The sequence below is a fragment of the Mytilus trossulus genome, chromosome 3 (genome assembly GCF_036588685.1).
Source record: "Mytilus trossulus isolate FHL-02 chromosome 3, PNRI_Mtr1.1.1.hap1, whole genome shotgun sequence".
Taxonomy (NCBI): domain Eukaryota; kingdom Metazoa; phylum Mollusca; class Bivalvia; order Mytilida; family Mytilidae; genus Mytilus; species Mytilus trossulus.
The window spans coordinates 31393598-31420252 of record NC_086375.1 but is presented as its reverse complement, the minus strand read 5'-3'; the positions used below and the strand labels follow the sequence as shown (position 1 = coordinate 31420252).

At 31.2% G+C, this 26655-nt stretch overlaps 1 protein-coding gene across 1 annotated transcript in view; it reads right to left on the bottom strand.

Moving 5' to 3' along the window:
* LOC134709357 (uncharacterized) overlaps positions 1-22768 on the bottom strand; it is a 40317-nt gene extending 17549 nt beyond the window's left edge. The window contains exon 1 of the mRNA XM_063569526.1: positions 22283-22768. Coding sequence (XP_063425596.1) covers positions 22283-22316 — 34 coding nt within the window. The 5' untranslated portion in view covers positions 22317-22768. The remainder of the gene's footprint in view (positions 1-22282) is intronic.
* Positions 22769-26655: the final 3887 nt, after the last annotated feature.

The window sequence follows — 26655 nt, the reverse complement described above, 5'->3', positions numbered from 1 at the left end:
ATATTACTGGATTGTGTCTCGATCTTTTGCAATCCTGTATCGTTCATACTTAGGAAACTTATGTCTGGTGAACTGATTCGTGTAAACAGCTGTTATAGAGTGTCCCTATTAAGCTTTTCTAAGTATCAAGCATATATATGTTGCCTACTATTGCTATGGTGATACCCTTTAATTACGAGGTCTGTTTCAGAGCTTCAAGAATACCTTTGTTGAAAATCAAGAGAACTAATTTATCTTGCTCGTATGCTTGCAAATATCCTTTGTTAGCTACATTTCTATTTTGTTAGATGCATTGTATTAGTTCTTCCTTCCATGATAACTACAAGTTGTTCCAGGCATTTATTGTACAATTTAGCGTGATCTGCAAGCTTGGAGATTGGTACAATACCTCTGCCAGACCGTGTGCCGTCATACTATTTTATTATTTAGGAAAGCACAACTTCAAGGAAAAAGATTCTTGACTTTCTTTCTGTGTTTTTTTATTTGCTATGTTGTCAAGTTTTATCAATCATCAAGCAGGATACTAATGATTTGACATCTTCAGTTCTTACTTTAGCTAATGAAATATGTCTTGTAGTACAGGTGCACAGTCATGTCCCATTTTTGTCGATTTTTAAATTTCGATGTATCATGGAGATCTTCAGATACATCACCACAGAAAAATACATTGCAGTCATTGTTTGTGTTGATTCAGTATCACTTTACAGTGTCTAGTTACTTCTTGTTTTCTTTCAACTGGCAATTTATCTTCAACATCAGAAGTATGTTTTTCCTTTTACTGATGACATATTTTGAGGTCTGAAAATTTGTTTGACAGGATTTGTGCCGTTTGGAGTGCTTCTGCAGTTCCATAACCCTCATTTAACTGTTCAAATTGAGCGAAAGGAAAACCAATTCAAGACCCAACATCGTCGTATGCCTGCATCAGAAAGAGTGATTGCCAGCTCAAACGTCTATGTCTGTTCTGTTTGTATCTGCTTGGCATTGCATTGCCTGCAAAACTTCACATGTCCTCTCTTGCAGTTTCACACATTCCTTCGAGTCTAAACGCCCATCATGTTCTTCTGATATCTAGCTCCAGTGTTTAAGAAATCTTCAATTTTTATCTTTTCAAACAACAACGTTCGGTCATAAATTATATCAATTATACGTAATTTCTGTTTTAAAAAGTTACTTTTGGAAACGTGTAAGTAGCAATCAGAAATTCTTATACTGATATCTTTATTTTGTAAACATGTGCATGCCTTATCTGACCATTTTATAAATATCCAATACAAATTAATAAAAAAAAGTGTGAATGCAAACAGTGAATAAATAAGATAAGCGAATAGTGTTATATTGGAAATTCATATTTTCAAAATGACCATCATTCAAAATGGCTACCAAAAAATCAACAAATATGAAATCCTCAGATGACAGTCCTTGTCATCTGTGATGAATATACCATATGAATATAAAAAAACTTCTTGCAGCAAGCGCTTAAGTTATAAGTCAAAGTGAACACGGTTACTAATGAAATACAAATGTGTAAAGGCAGTATTACGTTGTTCTACTCTATGTAAATGTGGAGGACAATGTGATAGAATATGATAGACAGAGTGTGGTTTGACAAAACATGTTCGTTGCAGTTTTGTTAGATGCTTAGATATTGTTAACGTCAATTGAGAACATTTGAGCAGTTGATGTTCTTATAAAAAACATTAATTACTTGTATGATATGAAATTCATTATGTCTGCAAGGTTTTTGAAAGTTGTTTCAAATGAACAATATCAACAAAACGAATTATCCTGTAATCAGCCAACTATTATTAATGACAGCTATGCAAATATTTTCTTGCTTTATTTATACTTGTAAAACAAAATTATCCTATTATTCTATGTTGAACAAGCGACGGCACGAAGATTGCTTCTAGAGTAATAGTTCATTTTATGATCTTCTTTGTGGTCGCGTTTTAATTATGTCGATTACTTTTGAACATTAGAGACAATGATTCAGATTTCAACAACCATAGTTTCAAGTGATGGGTGTGAACTTTTGGAAGTAATTTGTACCCGTGACGAAACAGAAGAATAACTCAGGAGGGATATAGGCTCGCTTTTCGTCCTGTTTATATAGCTCAATAAATACATTTCTATATCTTCGACATTGTTTTTTTTTTTTAATTTTCATCAAATAATGACTACCTATTTTGGCTTAAAAAGGTTTTTCAAGATGGCCGTCATTCAAAATGGGTAATATTTCTTAAAACTTTGTTCATCAAGACAATTGGAATCAGCACTGTTATTCTATAACCCAGGTTTCATGTCAATATCTTTTCTAATATTATTTTCATGATTTTTTTTATTAATCTATAGAGATCAAACGGCCGCCATTTTAAAATAGCTTAAAATGTTGTCCATGCCATATACTACCATATACCATATACTACCACTATGCCAAATTTCATGCTTTTACCACAATCTGAGCAATTTTGTCAAAAATCTGCACAAATCGACTGGACTATTAAAAAAATAGCCTCATATTCATAGTCGTTATCTCAATTTTAACACATACATTTCACATCCCCCAAAAAACCCAGCGCATATGGACGATATGTTCTGTTTTTCAAAAAGATAATTTAATTGTGTAAAGTCTGCAATTCCTGGAAAACAGTATTCCCTTGGTAAAATAATATATATAATAGGAAATATTCATTATTGTAAGCCGTTTGATATAACACTAACAAATTTATCATTATTAGATTATCATATAAAAAAATTATTTAAAAAATGCATGATCGCATACTTACACACAGGCTTAAACAACCTTAACGTCATAAGTAACGTTCGTACAGACTTTTTGTAATCTTAAGCTCAACGAGGAACAAATTTCAATATCATTAAAATATTTATTTTCATCTGAACAATATTACAAAACTAAAATAGACAGGTGTTTCAGTGAACATCATAAATCGAATTCGAACAATGAATAAAGCGAAAAAGAAAAACAGAAAAAAAAAGAAAAAAAGTAATAGCCTACAATATATTCCTTATACTCTTACTGTTAAGCACCACAACAACTGATTAATCGTCCATGTGTTTATACTGCAAACGTTTACATCAACGATTCCACTATCTTAATATATAGGATAGTATATATATTTTCTGTCGTAATCCTTGACAGAATCCATAAAGAATGTATAATTATGTACTTAATTAACTGAATTATGTGTAAGCTATTTCGCCTATGACTAGCATTTGTCGTATGGAATTATTACTGACAGTTTTAAGATTGTGTTAACGTTATAAGCAACCTGGAAAATATATTGAGTCTTTTTATAGATACCATAACGAGGTTTGGACTTCGTACTTTATTTGATCTTTTAAATCGAATGTCACTAATTAGTCTTTTTAAGACGGAACGCGAGTCTGGCATACAAAATTATATCCTGGTATATATAATGAGCTGATTAACACGTTGTTGAAAAAAATAATAATAGCAGAAACGTCAGTATGGTCAAAACAACGAGAGCGAATGGTCAATTTTCAAGAAATATTCCTTAACATTTTGACATATAACTTTGTTTTTAGTGTAATATAGGATAGTGTCTGGGTTTTTTTTACAGGAAGTTAAGCCATTAAAAACAAATTCTGTTCTATTAAAGGTTGTCTTTTGATTTTTGATTTTCCTTTTTGAATTTTCCTCGGAGTTCAGTATTTTTGTGTTTTTACTTTCTATTTATACGTGAGGAGACATAATCGCTGGCAATAGCTCATTAATTGTAACATTAACTTCCGCAATCGCAACATATAAAAAGGCTTATAAGCACATAGTTAAGATACTTTAAGCTTTCATAAAAACAATTCCTACGGACTGTCTATTCGAAATCCTTGATTTCTTACTTACGCAATACATTGCATTTGGGTTTGTATAGATCCTAGATTTAATTTGCCCATTAATGTCATTTTCAAGAAATTGATCCAGCAATAAAACAGATGTACTTTTCTTGGAAGAAGTTCTTAATTTATGTATCGTTTGATATAAGACATATAAGTACTCTCTGAAAATCATTTCAAATTGTATAATTATGTCATTCATTTACTGATTTATGAATAAGATTTTTCACATTTGACCAACACTTTTCCTATGTAATCATTTCTGACAGTGTTATGATTTTTTAACATGGTAATCAAACTTTTAAAAAATAAAGTGAGTCTCATTACAGAAACAATAATAAGGTTTGGGCTTAGTCCTTCATTATGCCGTTTAACTTTTTTTTTAACGAGCGTCCCTTTAATATGAGTTTTTTTTAGACGATACTCGCGTTTGGCAAATACAATTTTAATCCTTAGATCTTAAATGAGCTAATTTACACATCGTTGAAAAAAAAATAGTGCCCTCGTTGTATTTGAGCCAGAAATGATTGTAGGAAACCCATGTCATATGGTTTGAAATAGGGAGGAGCGACTGGTTAATATTGAAGAAATTTCCTTAAAATATTGACCTTTAATTTTGTTTTTATTGCAATATCGGAGAGTGTCTGGTTTTTAACGTCAGTTCAGCAATTAGAACACACATTTTATGCCATGTAATGGTGACTCTTAATACTGTGGGAGACATAATCGCGGGCAATAGCACATTAATTGTCATATTTACTTCGCAATCACAACATATAAGAAAGGCTTATGGTCTATAGTTGTTAATGTTTGTGTCATTTTGGTCTTTTGTGGGTAGTTGTCTGATTGGAAATCATACCACATCTTCTTTTTTTATATTATAAGGTTGTTAAAATACGTTAAGCGTTTATGAAAATATTTCCGACTAACTGTGTACCAGAAATCCTTGATTTTTCACTTACATCATATATTGCATATGAGGTTCGTCATAGATCCTAGATTTGCCCATTAGTGTCATTGTCAAGAAATTTATCCAGAAGAAAAGCAGATGTAGTCCTTAATTTCAATAATCTTGGATATGTATAAGACAAATGAGTACTATCTGATATTTTTAGATCACTAGTGTATCTGGGGGAAATGATTGAAATAAGTCGTCTTTAATTTTCTTGTATTTGTCGTCACTTGTCTTGGAAAATTTCGTCGTATAATTCTTGAACAAAATGAAGTAACAGGGGAAACAGGACCAGTATATATGTGTATTACTTACAGCTCTAAAGTAGGTCATGTGGTTCATTCAAAGTCAAATAATGTACACCATTGTTCTGATCGATGAGCTTGTGTTGACAAAACAAAATGATGTAATAAACCGTCATTGATTTATTAAGTCTTGGTTAAAGCTGAACCTTCTTAGGAGATACAGCTACCTCAATTTACCCTCACACTCACCGTATCATATGGAAGGCGGTGACTTTCTTTAAATTATCGTCATATCGAAGTCATGACAACATTACAAAGTCGAATATAAATATATAATATGTGGTTCCAGTTTGATTTAAGGAACCATGAGAACTATTGCATCGATGATCTCAGATGATTTGTTGCAAAGCTTAAATGCGTAATACAGCGACCTGAAATTACCTGAACGCACAACCTATCATTTCAATGACAGTGAACGGTTAATCACTACCATGTCCTAGTATATGGATAAATATGTGGTTCTGGTTTAATTTATAGTACAATGAGAACTATTGCACCGATGACCGCAGTTGATTTCTACGAAAGTTACGAAAGTTCAATGCTTATAATTACAAAGTTTGCAATAATCGAAACTCGATGTATTGAACCATATGTGATGGGCTTTGGAAAAATGATGCAAATGATTTTAAAAAAAGAAGTAAAGGTCGTTAAATGTTTGTATTGATCGATATTCTAAAAAAGGCACAAACTTCTTCAATTTTTACCTTTAGATAGCCAAGTAAATAAATATGGTCAAATTAAAAATAGTTCGATTGAACTAAAAACTATTTAACGATTATCGCGTGTCTATATCTAGAATTTAGCTAAATTAATAATGATTCCTTCAACGAAAATGAATCTAAGATTTGAAGATACAGAATAACGTCAAATGAGTGATTTTACCAATATATAAAAGTTAAAACGACTTAATACTATTGAACACAAACACACACAACTTACAACTGTTTATTTATTCCCATTTCGAGGGTTTCTAATTTTGTTTCGTTTTGGGTATTTATTTCTCCTTTTCTTATTGAACGTAATTTCCCTAGGTGCAATAAATACAAGGAGAAAAACTACAAACAGCATTTAATAACAATCGAAAAAAATATGGTAGAGCAAATTTGTGAATTTCAATTATGCATCGTGTGTGATTGTCGAATAATTCTAGAATAAATTCATACTTTTGGAAAAGTTTTATCCTAAACAAGAGATCGAAACAATCATACCCCCTTTTTAAATTTAATGAGAAATTGCTAAGGAACAGATTAATCAAGAAAAGGAAAGTAAAACCATTTGAAACAAATACCTCAACAACAATTACATGCAATCAATGACATATCAGAATATGTTTAACATCAAACCGATATTTTTCTGGTATACATATACATTTAGCTTTTTTTAGGTACTTTATTGAATACAAAAGTTACCATTAGCGCTTATTTTTTAATGACCTTTTTTGTTGAAGTTAAATCTTATGAGGTACTTTTCATTAAATTTTTAAACTAAAAAATTCGTGGGTTACTTGTGTGTTTGTCATATACAAAAATACAAAAATTTTGTTTATTTTCTTTGGTTACATCTTCTGACATCAGACTCGGACTTCTCTTAAGCTGAATTTTAATGTGCGTTTTGTTATGCGTTTACTTTTCTATATTGGCTAGAAGTATAGGGGGAGGATTGAGATCTCACAAAAATGTTTAACCCCGCCACAATTTTGCACCTGTCCCAAGTCAGGAGCCTCTGGCCTTTGTTAGTCCTGTATTATTTATATTTTAGTTTCGTGTGTACAATTTGGAAATTAGTATGGCGTTCATTATCACTGAACTAGTATATGTTTGTTAAGGGGCCAGCTGAAGGACGCCTCCGGGTGCGGGAATTTCTCGCTACATTGAAGACCTGTTGGTGACCTTCTGCTGTTGTGTTTTTTATCTATGGTCGGGTTGTTGTCTCTTTGACACATTCTCCAATTTCATTTTCAATTTTATTCATTTCATTTATTTAATGTTTTCTTGCTTTTTCCCAAACCATATTTTTTTCAACAGTAGTCAATGTTATATATATGTTACCCCTGAATTCGGATTTTCCATGTGGAAACGTGTTTATGTCCAGTTGTACCTATCTAATGTATGTTCAGGAAAAAACGATTAAACAATTAACGCAATAAATACAATGTGTAGGTATTGCAGTGTGGGTTTCAAATTTGAAGGAAACTAAAGTTCCACCTTAGACGAAATCGGCTAAATTATATGTCCTGTTGGTTTATAAAATTTACCACTGTCTGTCTTTGGTTCATTTTAAACATACTTGTTTTTCAAATATCAGACTTTCAGCGTTTCTTATGGTGAAAATCCAAAAAATAATTCGAACGCACGACATGTAAAAATGTGTTGTTCATATTTCATTTTTTACAGGAAAGAAGTGTAGCAGATTTGAACTAACTGGAAAATGCGCAAACGTCTGATAGGGTCAAATAGTTTGCCCTGAAACAGGCCATAATGAACATATTTCTATATTCAAGTGGTGTGTAAGTTTCTGTATGATAGATTCCCTTTTCTCAGTGTAACGTAACAAGCTGTGAATTCCATTTATAGACAACTTTATAATCCTACATTAATCATTCTCAGTTAGCTTATTATGGTATTTTTCAATAGCAGTCAAAAGAAACTCAATGATGTAATGGTACACCATGTCGTGGTGACAACTATATTTATGTTTGTTAGTCACTGCCGCCTTGGTTTACAAATATTTTTTTTAATGAGTCATTGCTCGTTAACACGACAATTGGGTTGATTTCCAGATGATGTAATTTTAGCAATGTCTATTCTAAAAAAGAGGGACGAAAGATACCAAAGGGACAGTCAAACTCATAAATCGAAAATAAACTGACAACGCCATGGCTAAAATTGAAAAAGACAAACAGGCAAACACTGTTTATATATACAAAAATGAGTAAACCTTTACTTTTTGTATTTATAGATAAAATTTTGTTATTTAGGTAAACTAACAGTATTTCCCGAAAACAGTTTCTTTTTACCTGCATCGCCGAAGGAGAAAGCAAATATAATAACCGATCAACTCCATCCGTTTTTCCGTCCGTCTGTCCAGAACACGTTAAATATATTACTGCTATGGAATGTACTAATCTAGTATTTGGACGACAGTTAGACTAATGTTTCAAAAGTCAAAGCAATCTTTGTGCTGGGGAAATTTTTGTCAAAGTTTTCTTAGTTTTTATAAAGTGGAATGGTTTTATACTGACTTTCCATTTCTAAGTAGCAACATTCCAGCAGCAACTGCATACGGGGTATATATCTCCCAATTGATACGATATTCCCGTGCTTGCATTTCCTATCATGATTTTCTTGATAGAGAGTAGCTGCTCACAAGGAGGCTATTAAACCAAGAGTTTCAAATGGTGAAGGTGAAATAATCCCTTCGTAAATTTTACTGACGCCATTACGAGTTGGTTCATCGTTATGGAATAACCGTTTCACAAATGATATCGGATATGTTCCTTACGTCGTAACTACAATCCCTTTCCCTTTTATTAATGTGACCTACCTAATTAGACTATTTACCGGATTTGATATCACATAAGCAACACGACGGGTGCAGGATCTGCTTACCCTTCCGGAGCATATGAGATCACCCCTAGTTTTTGGTGGGGTTCATGTTGTTTATTCCTTGGTTTTCTATGTTGTGTCATGTTTACTATTGTTTGTCTGTTTGTCTTTTTCATTTTTAGCCATGGCGTTGTCAGTTTGGTTTAGATTTATGAGTTTGACTGTCCCTTTGGTATCTTTTGTCCCTCTTTTGCAGCTTAATAACATTGAACTGTAGACATGAAAAATATTTATTACGTCATTTATATTTCAAAGCGTTTAGAATGAGAATAAAACATTCAATTTTAATGTGGCAATAAATAAAGCTATTTAATGAGGTGAACTGTTTTGTTTTCATTCTTAAAATCTCTGTAATGAAATAATCAATTAATTTGCAATTGAATGAGTCATATTTCGATTTATATTAAAGGAAACACATAGAAGCACCTTATAAATTATGCTTTTACTCGATAGTTCGATATAGAAAACGATTTATGAGTAATAACTTTGATGTTTGACATTCACTTCAACTGTGATTCCTCAGAGGATATCAAACAACTGGGAAAATCAGTTCCTCTAATATTTTAAAACTAATTGCTTATTGTGATCTCCTGAATTGGCGCCAAATGATGTTTCTGTGATTCTATTTATTAAAGCGATTACTCTTTTCACTTTTTGCGTGCCACCAATGCTCTCTTTTGATTTTCTAATATTATGTTTAATGTCATTTTAGATTAAGTGCTATTAGATATCTAAAGATCAGTTACAAAAAATGAAATTTGAAATGTTCATTCTGTTTCTTTCTGTATCTTTTAAACATTTGTCTAAATCAGGTCAGGAATACTACAGATATATCGGTTGACTTTTATATCATCTTAGATCCTTACGCAGGTTGTAAAATATTAAAGGAAAACTATAATTGCAGATGGCACACACTAAGTATAATTGATTAAGCAGAATCTTCTTACCCTTCCGGAGAAGCTGGGATCGATCCCAGTTTTTGGTGGGGTTCGTGTTTCTTAGTCTTTAGTTGTCTATGTTGTGTCTTGTATAATATTATTTGTCTGTTTGTCTTTTTCCTTTTTAGCCATGTCGTTGTCAGTCTATTTACGAGTTTGATATACTTGGATATGATAATGTTCACTGTTTATTTCTCATAAAAATTAATGTCCGATAGACTAATTCAAATATTGATATGTTTTGTATAATTTGAAACAGTTTAAGGCGGTACCAAATACCGACACTATTTTCCTATACTTGTTTACTTTTTATAAAATGTTGGCACTATCTTTATTTCGACCCTTTGACAAAAATTTTAAAAAATATGTACAAGTTTGACAAACACTTATCTTGATAATTGAAAAGCTTTATATTTCCTTTACAATAAAAAAATATTAAAACGTTTAGCTGATGTTTATAGATTTATCTCTCTGTACTATAGTTGTACTTCCTTACGTCTTTTCTGCAAAAATTGAAAACAGCACTTTATAAAGCCTATGATTTCGACGCTTTTTTCCAGATTTGCCTTCATCATGAACACTCAAGGACGAACAATTGAAAGCCAAATATGTTAAGAAACAGAAAAAATTGAAAAGCTTTATGACCAAAACGGACATAAAACAATAACCAGATGGAGTTGAATATTTAGTTTCGTGATAATTTCTTGATTTCCAAACATGCATGTTAGAAAGGTTTGTTATAAGGCAGTACCGAAATACTGACAGTACTGATGATACCACCAGACGCTGCAGTGGAGCCATAAGAAAACAAATTCGATAGTTTCTTGTTTGCGTATATATACTTGGGAAATTAATTCAGATGACGTAATCTGTGGCGTTAGCACATTAGTTGTCACATTAACTTCCACAAATACCGCCTTCATAAAAGCTTATTACAACGCACATATTACTCAAGCTTGCATTTAAACAATCCCTAATGACTGTGTATACGAAATGCTCGTTTTCTTACTTACGTCATAATCATATTGCATATGGGGTTTGTCATAGATTCCAGATTTGATTTGCTATTAGTGTCATTTCAAGAAATCCGTCCATTAATCAAAAAATGTGTGTCACTGAAGAATTTATCAATGGATATAGGAGATATAAATACTCTCACGAAATAAACATAAAGGAATGATAGGACTGCATGAGTATATCTAAGATTACATTTTGAGGATTCTGCATTATTTGTTTTATATTTTTATCCTCACAAATACTTGTAAAGGTTGTTATATGAATACAGAAAAACGACAGATCATCAGGGACGAATAATACCATTGCAAAGAGTAATGCATCTTGGATTACAAACCATCCAAATTCAATACATATCTAAAACAAAATAGAAAATTAAGCGGTGTTTTGTTTGAATAAGAATATTATTTTACAATCTGGGACATGAAGTTAAAACTTGTTGATCTGCGATCTATAACAGGGTATAGCAAAGCTATTTGATATTGTTTTGAACATACATATACATATATATTCAGAACAGTTTATGCAGATCATAATGAATATATCATGGTTGTAATAATAACGGAAACACCCAGAAATGATATTATAATAACTCAATTAATAAGAAAAAAGGGACACCTATTGCACTACCACATAGATGATTTGTCGCATCAATTGCTACAAAAAGATGACAATCAATTACATGACATTTAACCTAAACTGTGCAGAAAAGATCAGAATGTTATTTCTAGATGCTGTATTGATCATACTAGAATAACACATGTGTATCTTCTAAAAAAGGAAGATGACAACAGCGTTACTATATACCTTGGAACTTCAAGTTTCCTTTCAAACATGTTTTGATTAATTGTATTGACTTTGCTGGTATTCGTAGGAAGCATTTAAATGTCAATAATATGTTTGTTTTATTTGATAGTGTTCCAATTAAGAATATTGTTTTATTAAAAAAGAAAAATGAATATATTGTAAATTATAAACAAAATATAATGATTTTATTTTATATCACCGTAACTTAGTTACTTAGTCTTTGTAAAAGAGCGATTTGATTAAGAATTGAGTTGCAGTATATCGAAGGAACTTTTGTCTGATTTTAAAATTTATAATTTGAAATTTAAAAAAATATCTGAAGTATATCTTGCCGCGATGTAGCAATCGCTTCATTATTGCTGCATCTGTCAACTGTGTTACTCATAAGCGACAAGAACACGATTTGTTAACGTCGGTTAACGATACTCATTACTGGAAGAATAAACAAATAAAATTTTCTGCAAATATTAAAATATCAAAGAAACAACCGAAAAATTAGATTGTAAAAAGTTATTACTGTGAAATGTTCTAACGATCATTAATATAAAAGCAATTATTTGTTGGTTTATCTAGTTTTGATATGAACCAATGACATCAACAAATGAACTATGAGTCCATTGTCTGCACATATTTCTTTGAAGTTGTAGTTTTTGTGGTTACATTCAAAATTCAAACAATTTATATTATAAATATTGTTCTTGGTCGTCAGCTGGCGTTGACAAAATTAATTGATGTAACAAATAGTCATCGATTTGAAAAGCCTTAGTTAAAGCCGTGCCTTAAGGAGATACAGTTACCTTAAATGACTTTTGGCACACCCTTTCATATGTAGAGAAGTGACCTTCTATAATCTACCACTACGTCAACGTCAAGAAAATCAGTCTAAGCTTCGTGAATACAAAATTACGTCAAACGCGGATGGTTTTACAAATAGAAGTAAAACGATTAAACATAATGGAACACACTCACAATTAACTAAACCTTAGTAGAATTGAGAATGGAAATGATATGGTTTCTAACTATTTACAAGAACATTTCTATTTCATATAAATAGAAATTATAGATAACGTTCAACTGATCTAAAATCTTTCGAAGCCAAAAATTTTTTGAAGAAAACATTTACATATTCTGGTTCTAAATACGGAACAGTTAACCATAAGAAATAATGATGAGTAATACACTTGTATTTTTTTTAAATGTAACAATCTAATCATAAATTGTGCACATTAATATGCTCTTTAAATAATATTATGCTACTGTTGTACTTTATACATATGTTATTAATGCTATTATTATTTTGAGGACATGCTGCAAAATTAGTTTTGACGATTGGGATTATCCTTTTGAAATAAAGATATTTTATCTATCTATATACACAGCGATTTTTGCATATGTACTATTTATTTACTTTAAAACTGTAGTACTTAAAATTAACTTTTAATATTTAGTACTATTTCTTTACTTCAACATTATTGTAAAATTTAGGTACTTTTATTTTTCGAGTACTTGATTTGTTCTTAAAATATTGGTACAAAAGTAAAACCAACAATGATCACAGTATTACATGTTTGAACATCATAGCTATAAGACTTTTGAAATAGACAAACTTTCAAAATGCTAAAAATGTAACCATGTAACCGCAATCTGAAGTACTTAAAATTCAAGTAAAAATCAAGTACTGTAAAATTCAGATACCTAAATATTACAATAATTTTAAAATCACAAAATAGTACTGAATAATAAAGGCAGATTTCCAGCAGTACACATTTTTGGTACAGAAATAGTACCTATGTAAAAGTAGCTATGGGTCTGCAACATGCCAACACAGTGAGAAAGATCCGCTCCCGAAGGTGTGCTTCACTTGGCCCCTTAACAAAAATATGTACTAGTTCAGTGACAATGGACGTCACACTAAACTCAGAAACAGATAAATGAACTAAAATCAGAAAATCCCACTGGCCCCTAAACAAATATATACTAGTTCAGTGATAATGAACGCCATACTAATTTCCAAATTGTACACAAGAAACTAAAATTAAATTAATACAAGACTAACAAAGGCCACAGGCTCCTGACTTGGGACAGGCGCAAAAATGCGGCGGGGTTAAACATGTTTGTGAGATCTCAACCCTCCCCCTATACCTCTAAGCAATGTAAAAAAGTAAACGCATAACAATACGCACATTAAAATTCAGTGCAAGAGAAGTCCAAGTCTGATGTCAGAAGATGTAACCAAAGAAAATAAACAAAATGACAATAATACATAAATAACAACAGACTACTAGCAGTTTACTGACATGCCAGCTCCAGACTTCAATTAAACTGACTGAAAGATTATGATTTCATCATATGAACATCAGGCAAAATCCTTCCCGTTAGGGGTTTAGTATCATACCATCATAATATATCTGAGAAGAACATAACCCGTGTCATGCAAACAACAGTTTTTAGAATAAATGTGTTTAGTTCCGACGCAAAGACCTTATCAGTGACTCAATATTAACGCCAAAATATGCAATCTTTAATTACTTGACAACAGTATCGTAATTATATCCTTCTTAATAAGTATATTCAAAGGTTTTGTAAGTTTCTGAGGTGAATACTGACACCTTTGTGCTTCATAAAGAATATTTCCATAAAAAATTGGATGTGAAATACCTGAACGTATAAGAAGTCTGCATGTTGAGCTATATTTACGAATGATGTCTTTATACCGATGATAAAATTTAGTAAATGTTTTGAATACTCTCACGAAATAAACATAAAGAAATGATAGGACTGCATGAGTATATCTGAAGATTACATTTTGAGGATTCTGCATTATTTGTTTTATATAATTGTCCCCACAAATACTTGAAAAGGTTGTCATATGAATACAGATAAACGACAGATCATCAGGGACGAAAATGCCATTGCAAAGGGTAATGCATCTTGGATTACCAACCATCCAAATTCAACACATATCTAAAACAAAATAGAAAATTTCGCGGTGTTTTGTTTGAATAAGAATATTATTTTATAATCTGGGACATGAAGTTAAAACTTGTTGATCTGCGATCTATAACAGGGTATGGCAAAGCTATTTGATATTGTTTTGAAAATACACATATATTCAGAACAGTTTATGAAGATTATAATGAATATATCATGATTGTAATAATAACGGATTGATTTTGTAATGACTCAGTTAATAAAAAAGGACACCTATTGCACTACCACATAGATGATTCGTCGCCTAAATTGCTATAAAAAGATGACAATCCATTACATGACATTAAACCTAAACTATGTAAACCTTTTAATAATTTTCTGAGCAGAAAAGATCAGAATGTTATTTCTAGATGCTGTATTGATCATACTAGAATAACACATGTGTATCTTCTAAAAGGAAGATGACCACAGTGTTACTGTCTACCATGCAACTTCAAGTTTACTATTAAACATGTTTTGATTAATTGTATTGACTTTGCTAATATCTACCATGCAACTTCAAGTTTACTATTAAACATGTTTTGATTAATTGTATTGACTTTGCTAATATTCGTAAGAAGCATTTAAATGTCAATAATATGTTGGTTTTTTTTTTATAGTGTTCCAATTAAGAATACTGTTTTATTCAAAAAAGAAGAATGAATATATTGTAAATTATAAAAAAATTAAAATGATTTTATTTTAAATCACCGTAACTTAGTAACTTAGTCTTTGTAAAAGAGCAATTTGATTAAGAATTGAGTTCCAGTATATCGAAGGACCTTTTGTCTGATTTTAAAAATTAAACAAATATCTGAAGTATCTCTTGCCGCGATGTAATCTTTTGGGGCTAATGCGGTGTAAAGCAAAGACTTATCAATCGACCAATCAATTGCTTTATTATTGCTACATCTGTCAACTATGTTACTCATAAGCGACAAGAACACTATTTGTTAACGTCGGCTAAAGATACTCCTTACTGGAAGAATAAACAAATAAAATTTTCTGCAAATATTAAAATATCAAAGAAACAACTGAAAAATTAGATTGTAAAAAGTTATTACTGTGAAATGTGCTAACGATCATTAATATAAAAGCAATTATTTGTTGGTTTATTTAGTTTTGATATGAACCAATGACATCAACAAATCAACTATGAGTCCATTGTCTGCACATATTTCTTTGAAGCTGTAGTTTTTGTGGTTACATTCAAAATTCAAACAATTTATATCATAACTATTGTCTGGGTCGTCAGCTTGCGTTGACAAAATTAATTAATGTAACAAATAGTCATCGATTTGAAAAGCCTTAGTTAAAGCCGTGCCTTAAGGAGATACAGTCACCTCAAATGACTTTTGGCACACCCTTTCATATGTAGAGAAGTGACCTTCTGTAATTTACCACTACGTCAACGTCAAGAAAATCAGTCTAAGCTTCGAGAATACAAAATTACGTCAAACGCGGAAGTTTTTACACATAGAAGTAAAACGATTAAACATAATGGAACACACTCACAATTAACTAAACCTCAGTGAAATTGAGAATGGGAATGATATGGTTTCTAACTATTTACAAGAACACTTTTATTTCAATGTTAATCGAAATTATAGATAACGTTCAACTGATGAAAAATCTTTCGAAGCCAAATACTAATTTTTTTAAGAAAGTATTTACATATTCTGGTTCTTAATATGGAACAGTTAACCATAAGAAAAAATGATGAGTAATACACTTGTATTTTTTTTAAATGTAACAATTTAATCATAAATTGTGCACATTAATATGCTCTTTTATTAATATCATGATACTGTTGTACTATATACATATGCTATTAATGCTATTATTATTTTGAGGACTTGTTGAATGGGATTATCTTTTTGAAATAAAGATATTTAGTTATCTATATACACAGCGATTTTTGCATAGGTACTATTTATTTACCTAAAATCTGTAGTACTTGAAATTAACTTTTAATATTTAAAACTATTTCTTTATTTCAAAATTATTGAAATATTTAGGTACTTTTATTTTCGAGTACTTGATATGTTCTTAAAATATTGGTACAAAAGTAATACCAACAATGATCACAGTATTACATGTTTGAACATCATACCTATAAGACATTTGAAATACAAACTTTCAAAATGCTAAAAATGTAACCGTGTAACCTCAATCTGAAGTACTTAAATTTCAAGTACAAATCAAGTACTGTAAAATTCAAATATATTAATAATTTTAAAATCACAAAATACTACTGAATATTAAAAGTAGATTTCCAGCAGTACACATTTTTGTTACAGAAATAGTACCTATGTAAAAGTAGCTGTGTAGTTATGGGTCTGCAACATTCCAAACCAGCGACAAAATTCCGCACCCGACGATGTGCTTCACTTGGCCCCTAAACAAAAAATGTGTACTAGTTCAGTGACAATGGACGTCATACTAAACTCCAAAACAGATAAATGAACTAAAATAAAAAAAATCCTATAAGCCTAACAAAGGCCAAATGCTCCTGACTTGGGACAGGCGGAAAAATGCGGTGGGGTTAAACATATTTTTGTGAGATCTCAACCCCCCACGCTATACCTCTAAACAATGATGAAAATCACAAACACATAGCAATACCCAGTTAAAAAGTCCGAGTCCGATGTTAGAATAGATAACAAAGAAACTAATCAAAATGCGATGATACATAAATTAGCAAAGGACTACTAGCAGAAACTGACATGCCGGCTCCAGACCTCAATTAAACTAATTCAAGGTTACGTCTTCGTCATATGAATATCAAGCCGATGCACAAAACAACAGAGTGTTTTTTTAGATTTACAATCATGAAGCGTGCGTGTGTTGTTAAATACTTCTAAAATAGTTAATTTCTCCTAGAATAACTTCATTCTAAAACAAGAAATTCGTATCAATCATACTTCTGTTCATTAAATAGGAAGTCGCTCAGGAACAGATTAATCAAGAAAAAGAAAGTAAAACCATGTGAAGCAAATGCCTCAATAAACACCAAGAGCTAAGAAAACAATCAATAAAATGTCATAAATGTTTAACTTCATAAACAATAAACAAATCTGTTTTTAATCTACATATTCATTTAGAGCTTTACTGATATACTGTCTGTATTAAACATATTAGTATGCTTAATCTCTTCACATGTTTTTTTATATTTTAAAATAGAACCGCCTATTCGGGATAATTTGTGTTGCTTTTAAGTTTTAAGAGGTAATTTTTTGATAATTGTATATAATGTGTCTTTGCTCTTATTACCTTGATCCCTAAATAAAAAAAGTTTAATATTCTGCCTCTCTGTTCTTATTTTCCAGAGTGAAAAGTTTTAATGTATAGTGACATATATATAAGAAAGAGAACGAAAAAACAAACTACCAATTAACGCAATAGGTACAACATGTACGTTAACCAAGGTATGAAGGGCAATAGATGTTGACTAGCACTGGGAAATAAGGCAACGTTGGATATGGTCAAATATTTTGCTTTCCAACATGTGACTACTGACACTTTATATACTTTTCATGTTTCCTCATCTTGCACAAAGGTTGCAAAAAAAGTGGTGCTTAACGGATTTAACGTCTTCATTCCTGTCAGACGTACAGCGAATGGTTTGCATCCAGGGCAGCCAAACTTTAACCTACTTTAGTAATAGATTTACTGCCAATAAAAGTTGATTTACGAAAAACCTAAACTCCGATGGAAATGTTGTTATCCATTTGAAACAACTAAAACTCTTGTAGAAGGTTCTGAATGATTGGGTTTATTTTCACCTCATTGCGTGTTAACCATGTTAACCTGGAAGTTCCTATCACAAACAAGTGACCTAACCCACATACATCGTGTATATTTTTGAAGCTCTTCATGGCGTTTCGTAATTATTGTCAACATTATTTCAATGATGTAATAATATACAATGTCGTGATGACAAACTACATTTATGGTTTTTAGCTCTTATACAACGATAAATATAGTTTGTCGTCACGACATTTTGGTCTACAAATCAATTTTCAAATGAGTCATCATGGTCATTGCCTCATTGCTTCATCGCATAATTGTTGTTTTCTTCGTGTTACGTAATAAGAAACAGTTGATTAATGTCTACTCAAAAGTGCTTCTATATATCTATATATAAAGAATAAACCGTAAACTTAATTCACTTACACAAATTTAAAATTAACTTCCTGGGTTTTCCATTTAAAGTTTAATTAGGTTATCAATTGAAATGTTCTACTCTTGCAAATGCCAAAAAAAATTGAATCGACTTAAATTAAACATTTTTGTTCATATGCAGATATCTTTCTTTTCCCCCCAAGGTAGTTTTAAACTAAATATGATCTCATGATTGATCTTGGTAGAAGGAGATCTTCTGCCGACGCCCAACGACATTAAAATTTCAAGATTTTTGTCTTTACATTTTTGTTAAAAAAAAAAACCATTAAAAAAAACCAATGTGTTTCAACGAAACGATTTTCTTAAACGTCACCGGTAACGACGCTTAATGTTCTTCTCAGATAGGTAACCTTTCATGTACCTAGTTTGTATCCTACGATTGCAAGATATGTTTGTCCATAAACTCTCTGAAACTTGAAGGGGATCTGTTAATTTTAAACCTTATAGCCAGTAAAACAAATTTAAATGTCCAATATTTTGTTTTATTTTCATTTACAATCTTATAAAAAGAATACAATTGTATTGCACAATTTTTTGTTTGTTTGTATAAGCTTTAAAATACATGTTCTTAATTTTTATGAAAGAATAACATTTAAATTCTAAAATTGCTCATAGAATTATTTTTCTTCTAAACCGCTATATCAAGGGGAAATAAATCTAGTGATTTTATAACATACGTCGATTTCCGTGTAAGTGGAAAACATGATTGAATTATGATTTATTATTGTAGGCATATAAAAATCATTCAAATATATTTGCATGTTTTACAGACGTTACAGAGAAACAGAGTGTAAACTATTTTAATTCGGAATGTCTCTTGATTTTTGTCAGCCAAATAGGCAAATTACAAATGTACGGATCAGGCAAACATACAGTATATCAAGATTGTCATATTTACCGGGATTGTTTTCGTCTGTTAAAGACTCATTTGTAACGTTCGAATCAAATATTTTTAAAAATACCGAATAAAGTATGAAGTTGAAGAACAATGACAACCAAAATTCAGAAAAGAGGTGCTAAATATAGTTAACTTTGAACATGACCCCATATCTTCATTTATCGCTAGTTTACGATATTTTCCTTTGATCTTACTGACTGATAATTTTCTTTCTCAGCACAGTAGAGTGGTACGAAAATATATCGCTAGAAACTAAGGGTGCACGTACGTGCCCGTTGTCAATGAAATTAACAACGTCGTCATAGGTAAAATAACGATAAACAGATTAGCATTGGTCATATAAACTCGATTGCTTTTCTCTTTTTTCACCGTATTGTCTATTTGACTTCTATATATTTGCAGAAAAAAAATATTTAAAAATTTTTTTTTTTTCAAATTAATACTTTTTTCACTGATGTGATGTATTCTAATACTTATCAATATCAGTAAAGATAACATCAAAGTGCGAAATTATCATACTTGCCAATTATATTTATTCGATGTATCGAATGTACGTAGTCTGTTTTAAACATCTTAATTTGATAGCGAAGATAAACCGATACTATTGGTCTTCAGAAACGATGAAAGTCCGTCGGAATGAGACAATAAATAACCTCTTGCACGTAAAAGACCCCCTTGTAGATTTCGAAAACAAATGGAAGGCAAATATGCCGCTACAAGGCAGCACTAGCACCCGCAAAGAGGGAAGGGACTAATATAAGTTGCAATAACTTGTTTCCCAATCCACTATAAATAAATATGTTTAAACTAAAGATAAACCGTTCGGTAATTAAAAAAAAAAACGTATACTCTATTTCTTTTTATGTGTTCAAACTTAAATAGTTTTCTTTTGAATTGTGGACACATCAATATGAAAGATTTTTTTATACTGCAATCGAATATAAATATAGACGTTTGGTATTTGTTTTACACACAATCATAAACATCAGAATGTCGATGAAAGATATAATGGAATGATCATAGTAAGTAATATAGGCTAAATGATTTTATTTGACTTTTATCAATAACATTTCATTTTGCTATTGTATTTATATTATTTCACCTTTTTCTTTTTATTTTGAAATTCTGAAACGATTGTGTCAGTCTAAATGTGTTATTGTTATAAAGTATGGACTACGCGTACTATATATATTAGATATGGGACGGTTTTTATAAGAAATGAAAACGGAATTGAAATAAGTCTACAAACACCACGAATAAAAAACAGTAAAGAAAATTCAGAACGGAAAGTCGCTTACCAAATGGTAAAACCAAAAGCTCGAACAGATCAAACGAATGGGGAAAGATTTCATGATAATTATGTAAAAGCATTGTGCTAGTTAATTGGCTTTTATCTTCGACAGTTTCGCAAACCTGAATAAGAATAATGATTTGTTTTCATTTTCTGATTATTTATAATGCAAATATTAAAACAAAAATCACAAATATACTGAACTCCAAGGACAATTCAAAACGGAAAGTCCTTCACCAAATGGCAAAATCAAAATCTCAAAAACATCAAACGAATTGACAACAACTGTTATATTCCTGACTCGGTGCAGCCATTTTGTAATAGAAAATAGTGGTTTAAACCTGGTTTTATCGCTCACTAAACCTCTCACTGGTATGACAGTCGCATAAAATTCCATTATATTGACAACGATATGTGAGAAAAACAAACAGACATAATAGATAAAAAAAATCTTCCTTTACACTTACAACAATGTTTATTTAAACTAATTAAATATTACGTGGATATTGACAGATCATCTTTGAGAGAAACAAAATACAAATCAATGTTGAGACAAAGATGGGTTATATAGTTGTTTGATGTTCAAAAGAAAGAATCTTACCAACAGAATTAGTTATTCGATTTTTCACAGCTATAATATTGTTGGAATTACTAATGTGGAATTGGTTTTTGTAATGTGCATTCTTCCATGAAACAAATGCATCAAAATGTATGATCTATAACGCTATGTAATAATTCCTGGGGATATGAAGAAAATCAACGTTGAATTAATGACTTCTAGCATTAAAATGCTTTATTTTCCGCTGAGTTATAAATGTAATAGATATACGTATAACCAAGATAGGCTCCAAGAGTTTCACATAGAGATTAAAAGAATGAATGTTCTTTGTATAATGGAACGATTGTAGTGATCTATAAAAGAAATGCCTGTACCAAGTCAGGAATATGACAATTGTGATGCGTTCGTTTGAGCTTTTGATTTTGCCATTTGATTAGAAACTTTCCGTTTTTAATTTTACTCGGAGTTCAGTATTTTTGTGATTTTTCTTTTTACAAAACAAATTGTATGTTTATAATTACATTTCTTTTTTAATACTTATCTACGATAAAACATATTAAATTAAACTTTGTTTATAATCTAACTAATAGAAAACAATACGCAACTCATCAAATACAACGTTAGTATAATGAGAATCAAAAACTATACGAGTAAGAAAAAAGTAAAGTAAAAAAATACCGAACTCCGAAGAAACTTCAAAACAGAAAGTCCGTAATCAAAATGAAATGACAAAATCAGAAGGTCAAACACATCAAACGAATTGATAACAACCGTCATATTCCTGACTTGGTACAGGCTTTTACTTATCCAGAAAAATACACTTGAATCTTCTCAAACTTATTTCAACAGTATATAGAGTATTTAAAAAAAGACAGTACTTACGTAAAACTGTAAATATGGGGAGGTTTATCAGCATGACTTCTCATTTTTCCTCACCATTTGTATTGATCAATCTACAAGTAGTATCCTTTGACATGAACAAAAATCACTAGTTTTATCTTACTATACAAATTCATTATGGAACAGAAATTGATCCAATATCGCGCACACGTTGGTTTCCACGGCATTCAATTAGCGAGTCATCAAATTATTTTCGTTCACTTATTCAGTTTATATTTATTAACTGCAGTTTTAGTCCAATTATAATTCATGACATCCCATGCTTTATAAATATATCGGTTTTGTGCTAAATTAAGCTTTTACTCTCAGGAAGGTATAAATTTCTCTAACGTTAATGATTTCATGTCGATTGCCAAAGATCAAATGTCAAACTCGTCTTTAAGTTTCGATTGAGACGCAACAATCACATAGCGAAGCAGTAGGATGTCTATTCTTGTTTATCAACATCACATTTTTCTATTTAATGTTCTTTCTTCTTTATACATATTTTCAAGCCTGTGAATTGTCTGAGAATAAAGGGGAGGAAATGTTTCACTGTTTTTGAAAGTATTACGCAATATTATCAGTTCATTATGATATCGAATTCAAGTAGATTGTTAATTGTGCCATATGAAAGTAAAACTTTTGATGCTTACTTGTGCATCTCGTTAACATGAATGAGAAACTGAGGGGGTGATGCAACAAGATGCCATATCTCATTGAGATCGTTTAAGCAACAAGACGTTGAACATTTATTGACATAGTCAACAATGTTATAACTTATCAATAATTTTTAATTGAGTCTATACTATTAAACCACATATATGACCTGATCGCATTAAAGGTATTAATCAAAAACGTTTAGGAATGTTGGTCCTCAATGCTCTTCAATTTCGTACTTTATTAGGCCTTTTTAACATTTTTGGATTCGAGCGTCATTGATGAGTCTGTAATTTGTAGACGTAACACGCGTCTGGCGTAAATACAAAATTTAATCCTGGTATCTATGCTGAGTTTATTTACACATCTACCCTACTTGATAACTATAAATTTATGATCTATTTCATGTATTTCATATCCTACAGTACTCTATTTTGCTATCTATACCCAATGTGAATGATAAGCTTATCGTTTCATAGAATTGAATGTTTCACCGGGTAAAGCATGGTTTAATCGAGACAAATCGACAACATCAAATTTTAAGAACTTTAAAAAAAATTAGTCCATATCTATGTATCAAACCTTGCTGAAAAAGGGCAAAACTGGGATATCTGAAAAGACTTAAGATTTTTAAACTAAGAATAAGCCTGTTGTACTCACAATAGCTTGGAATCCATGCAAAGAACGTCAAATTTGAAAATACAAACAAGAATTTTGCAAGCATTTGGTTTTATTTATAGTTTGTTTCGTCTTTGTTTAGACTATCGCCGGTATAATAAATTGGCGAACAGTGACGTAGTCCACTTCCTGGGCGTTGGTCACGCTTTTTAGTTTATTTGCATCTATTGTTTGGTTGTCAAAATAGGATTACTTTTCCTCTGGGTAATTTGAGGGTTAATTGAATTTGAATGACGGAAACAAGAAAAAAAACATTGAAGGTCGACATAAAGGTTGAATTATGTGAACGTTATTGTAACGGAACTTGACAAGTTTTGCATTATGGCATAAGTCCAATTTACCAAAATAATAAACTATATGCGGACGTGTTGATTTGTGTCTTTTCTTCTTTTATGGTATAAATAGAAGACTAACAAATACAGTGATTCTTTCTGTTACCATGGTTACAGATGTTAAATATTTCGGACTCTTGTTTATGACTCTGAAAAAAAGTCAAATCACAAAAATACTGAACTCAGAGGAAAATCAATACGGAAAGTCCATAATCACAGTGCAAAATCAAATAACAAAACGCATCAAAAACGATTAGACAAGAACTGTCATTATCCTGACTTTGTACAGGCATTTTCAAATGTAGAAAATGGTGGATAAAACCTGGTTCTATAGCGCTAACCCTCTCTCTTTAATAACAGTCTCATCAAATATAAGAAATATATGAACTGATATAAATCTTTGAATGCATGCGCATATGATGCATTTAATTTATTTCTGGTATCTGGCACATGTCTATTAATACAACTGTGTCGATGTCACTGTTGTTAAGTCTCCGATGATATAAAAATTTAGGTAGCCAATGTTTTGTACTTGAATGATCTATAACTTTGATACCGGTATTTCAGCCTCGTGAATTGTTTTATATTTTGTATCAAAATTTAAACATTTCAAATTGTGCTTCCTCACGATGAAGACTTGTCTATATAAAAAAATAGATGTGCTATAATTGCTAATGAGACAACTCTCCACAAAAGACCAAATGACACAGAAATTTACAACTATCATAGGAAACCATACGGCCTTCAACAATGAGCAAAGCTCATACCGCACAGTCAGCTAGCTTTAAAAGGCTAGCATGTTTTGTTTGCTTTTGCTTAACAGTATTCGATGGTTTCGAAATTCCCAGACACTGTTTTTGATTTAAGTTCATTGGTAAATTCGAAATACATATATGCTGCATCTAATTGATTTTATCATTAGGTAATTTGTTAAACAATGAGAAATTAATGTTTAAGGATCCTGCAAATAGAAATACCACCAAGTATCACCGTATTAAGATTTATTCTATCAGTTTATGTTTTACAAAACAAATTGATAGAATGTTTTAAAATAAAGGTTTGTTTTAAGTTGGTAAACTTCGTTTGATTTTTTAAGTACGGCTAATACATCTGTCTATGGGTATCATGAGTCTGTTTTTCTGTCCGTCTTCTGCCATAAATGGAGTAAAATGGACGTTAGACGTTGGCTGAATATTGCAGAATGGCATAAGATTTTCGTCACCGTAACAATGTTCTTTCAATTAGTATTCGCACACCAAAAGGTGACTTGGGGGAAAATAAGAACTCTGTAGGTCTTCTGCAGACCGGCATTGCAAACCTGCCAAAGTGTAGCGTCCGTTTCATGCTGTTCGGGATGTACAAGTACGAAGCCACGTCTGGTAAAAATAGAAACGATAAATATGATGCCTGGTGAAAAACAAATGGCACTCTTTTTGAGCTAAAAGAAAATATGCAACAACTCTTTAAGGGGTTTGTGTGTTGCCTGTTGAATGGCAAACCATTTGTCCTTAATTAATAGGCACTGGCTACGGTTACATGGAAATGTAACAATAATAAAAATATTATTGTTACATAGGAGACTAAATGCCGGAATTCAAAGTCGGGTAAGGAACCGATTAATTACGAATGTAACAATAATTACTGAGGCTACGGTTACATAGCGTTATTGTTACATGAAAAATAGCAATATACGATGGGTCTATTAAAATGTACTAGATAATAAAAATTAAAGAAATTTATTTTATATTTACAATACATACAATTATTAAATATAAATTCTTTAATTATTTATTTGCAATGACATTTTCTACATATCCAGTAAGTGGTTTTTGGAGCATTTCTGAGTCCGACACATTTTTGGTGAAACCACTCCACGCAGCCATCACAAACCAGTGAAGCCGCACTGTAAACGTCCGTATCACATACTGTACAGTTCCATTCTGCGATATCCCTTTTTGTCACAAAACAAACATTTGATTTTAATTTCACATATAAAAATGTTTTTAATGCGTTCCATATTGAATGACTTAACTTACATGCGTAATGGGTCTTAGACCCTCTGCATTTAAATGATGTAGATGTAGCAAATATGTCGTTGAAAGATGGCAAAAAAGAGTTGGAGACTTGGTCTGTGTCAATTCAATGTCAATTCAAACTTTGAATTATGAAACGAAATGAATATTTTGACCCATTGATATTTGTTTATAGGTTAAAATAACTTACCTTTGGTTTGAACGAGCTCCGTCTGATTTTGAAACGAAATTACGTCCTCCGTGGATACATGTATACCGAAGTTCACAGTATTTTACTCCGCAGTAAGCAAACTTTGTTATAGATGAATCAATTTTTTTAGAACTGCGTTTGTAAAGCTGAATGAAATTTGTGTCTTGATATTGTTTTAGTTTTGTTTCAAACGAATCCCAAGTTTTAAATTTTTCACCCACAACAAAATTGGTCACAAGAATCTCTTCATCCATTGTGCATTGAATAACGACAGTAATACGAGTAGGTGTGCAGTTAAATATTTAAAGTGGACACTTTTCTCAGCCTGAGTTCTCAACAACAAACCATTGGTCTATATTTTCGCCTTTGGCACTAGATACTTATCAAAAGTAGTATCTTTAAAACACCAAAACCATTTATACGTTAGAAAAAACAATTTAAAAACCATTTGTCCATATTTATTATTTATCATTATTACAAGTA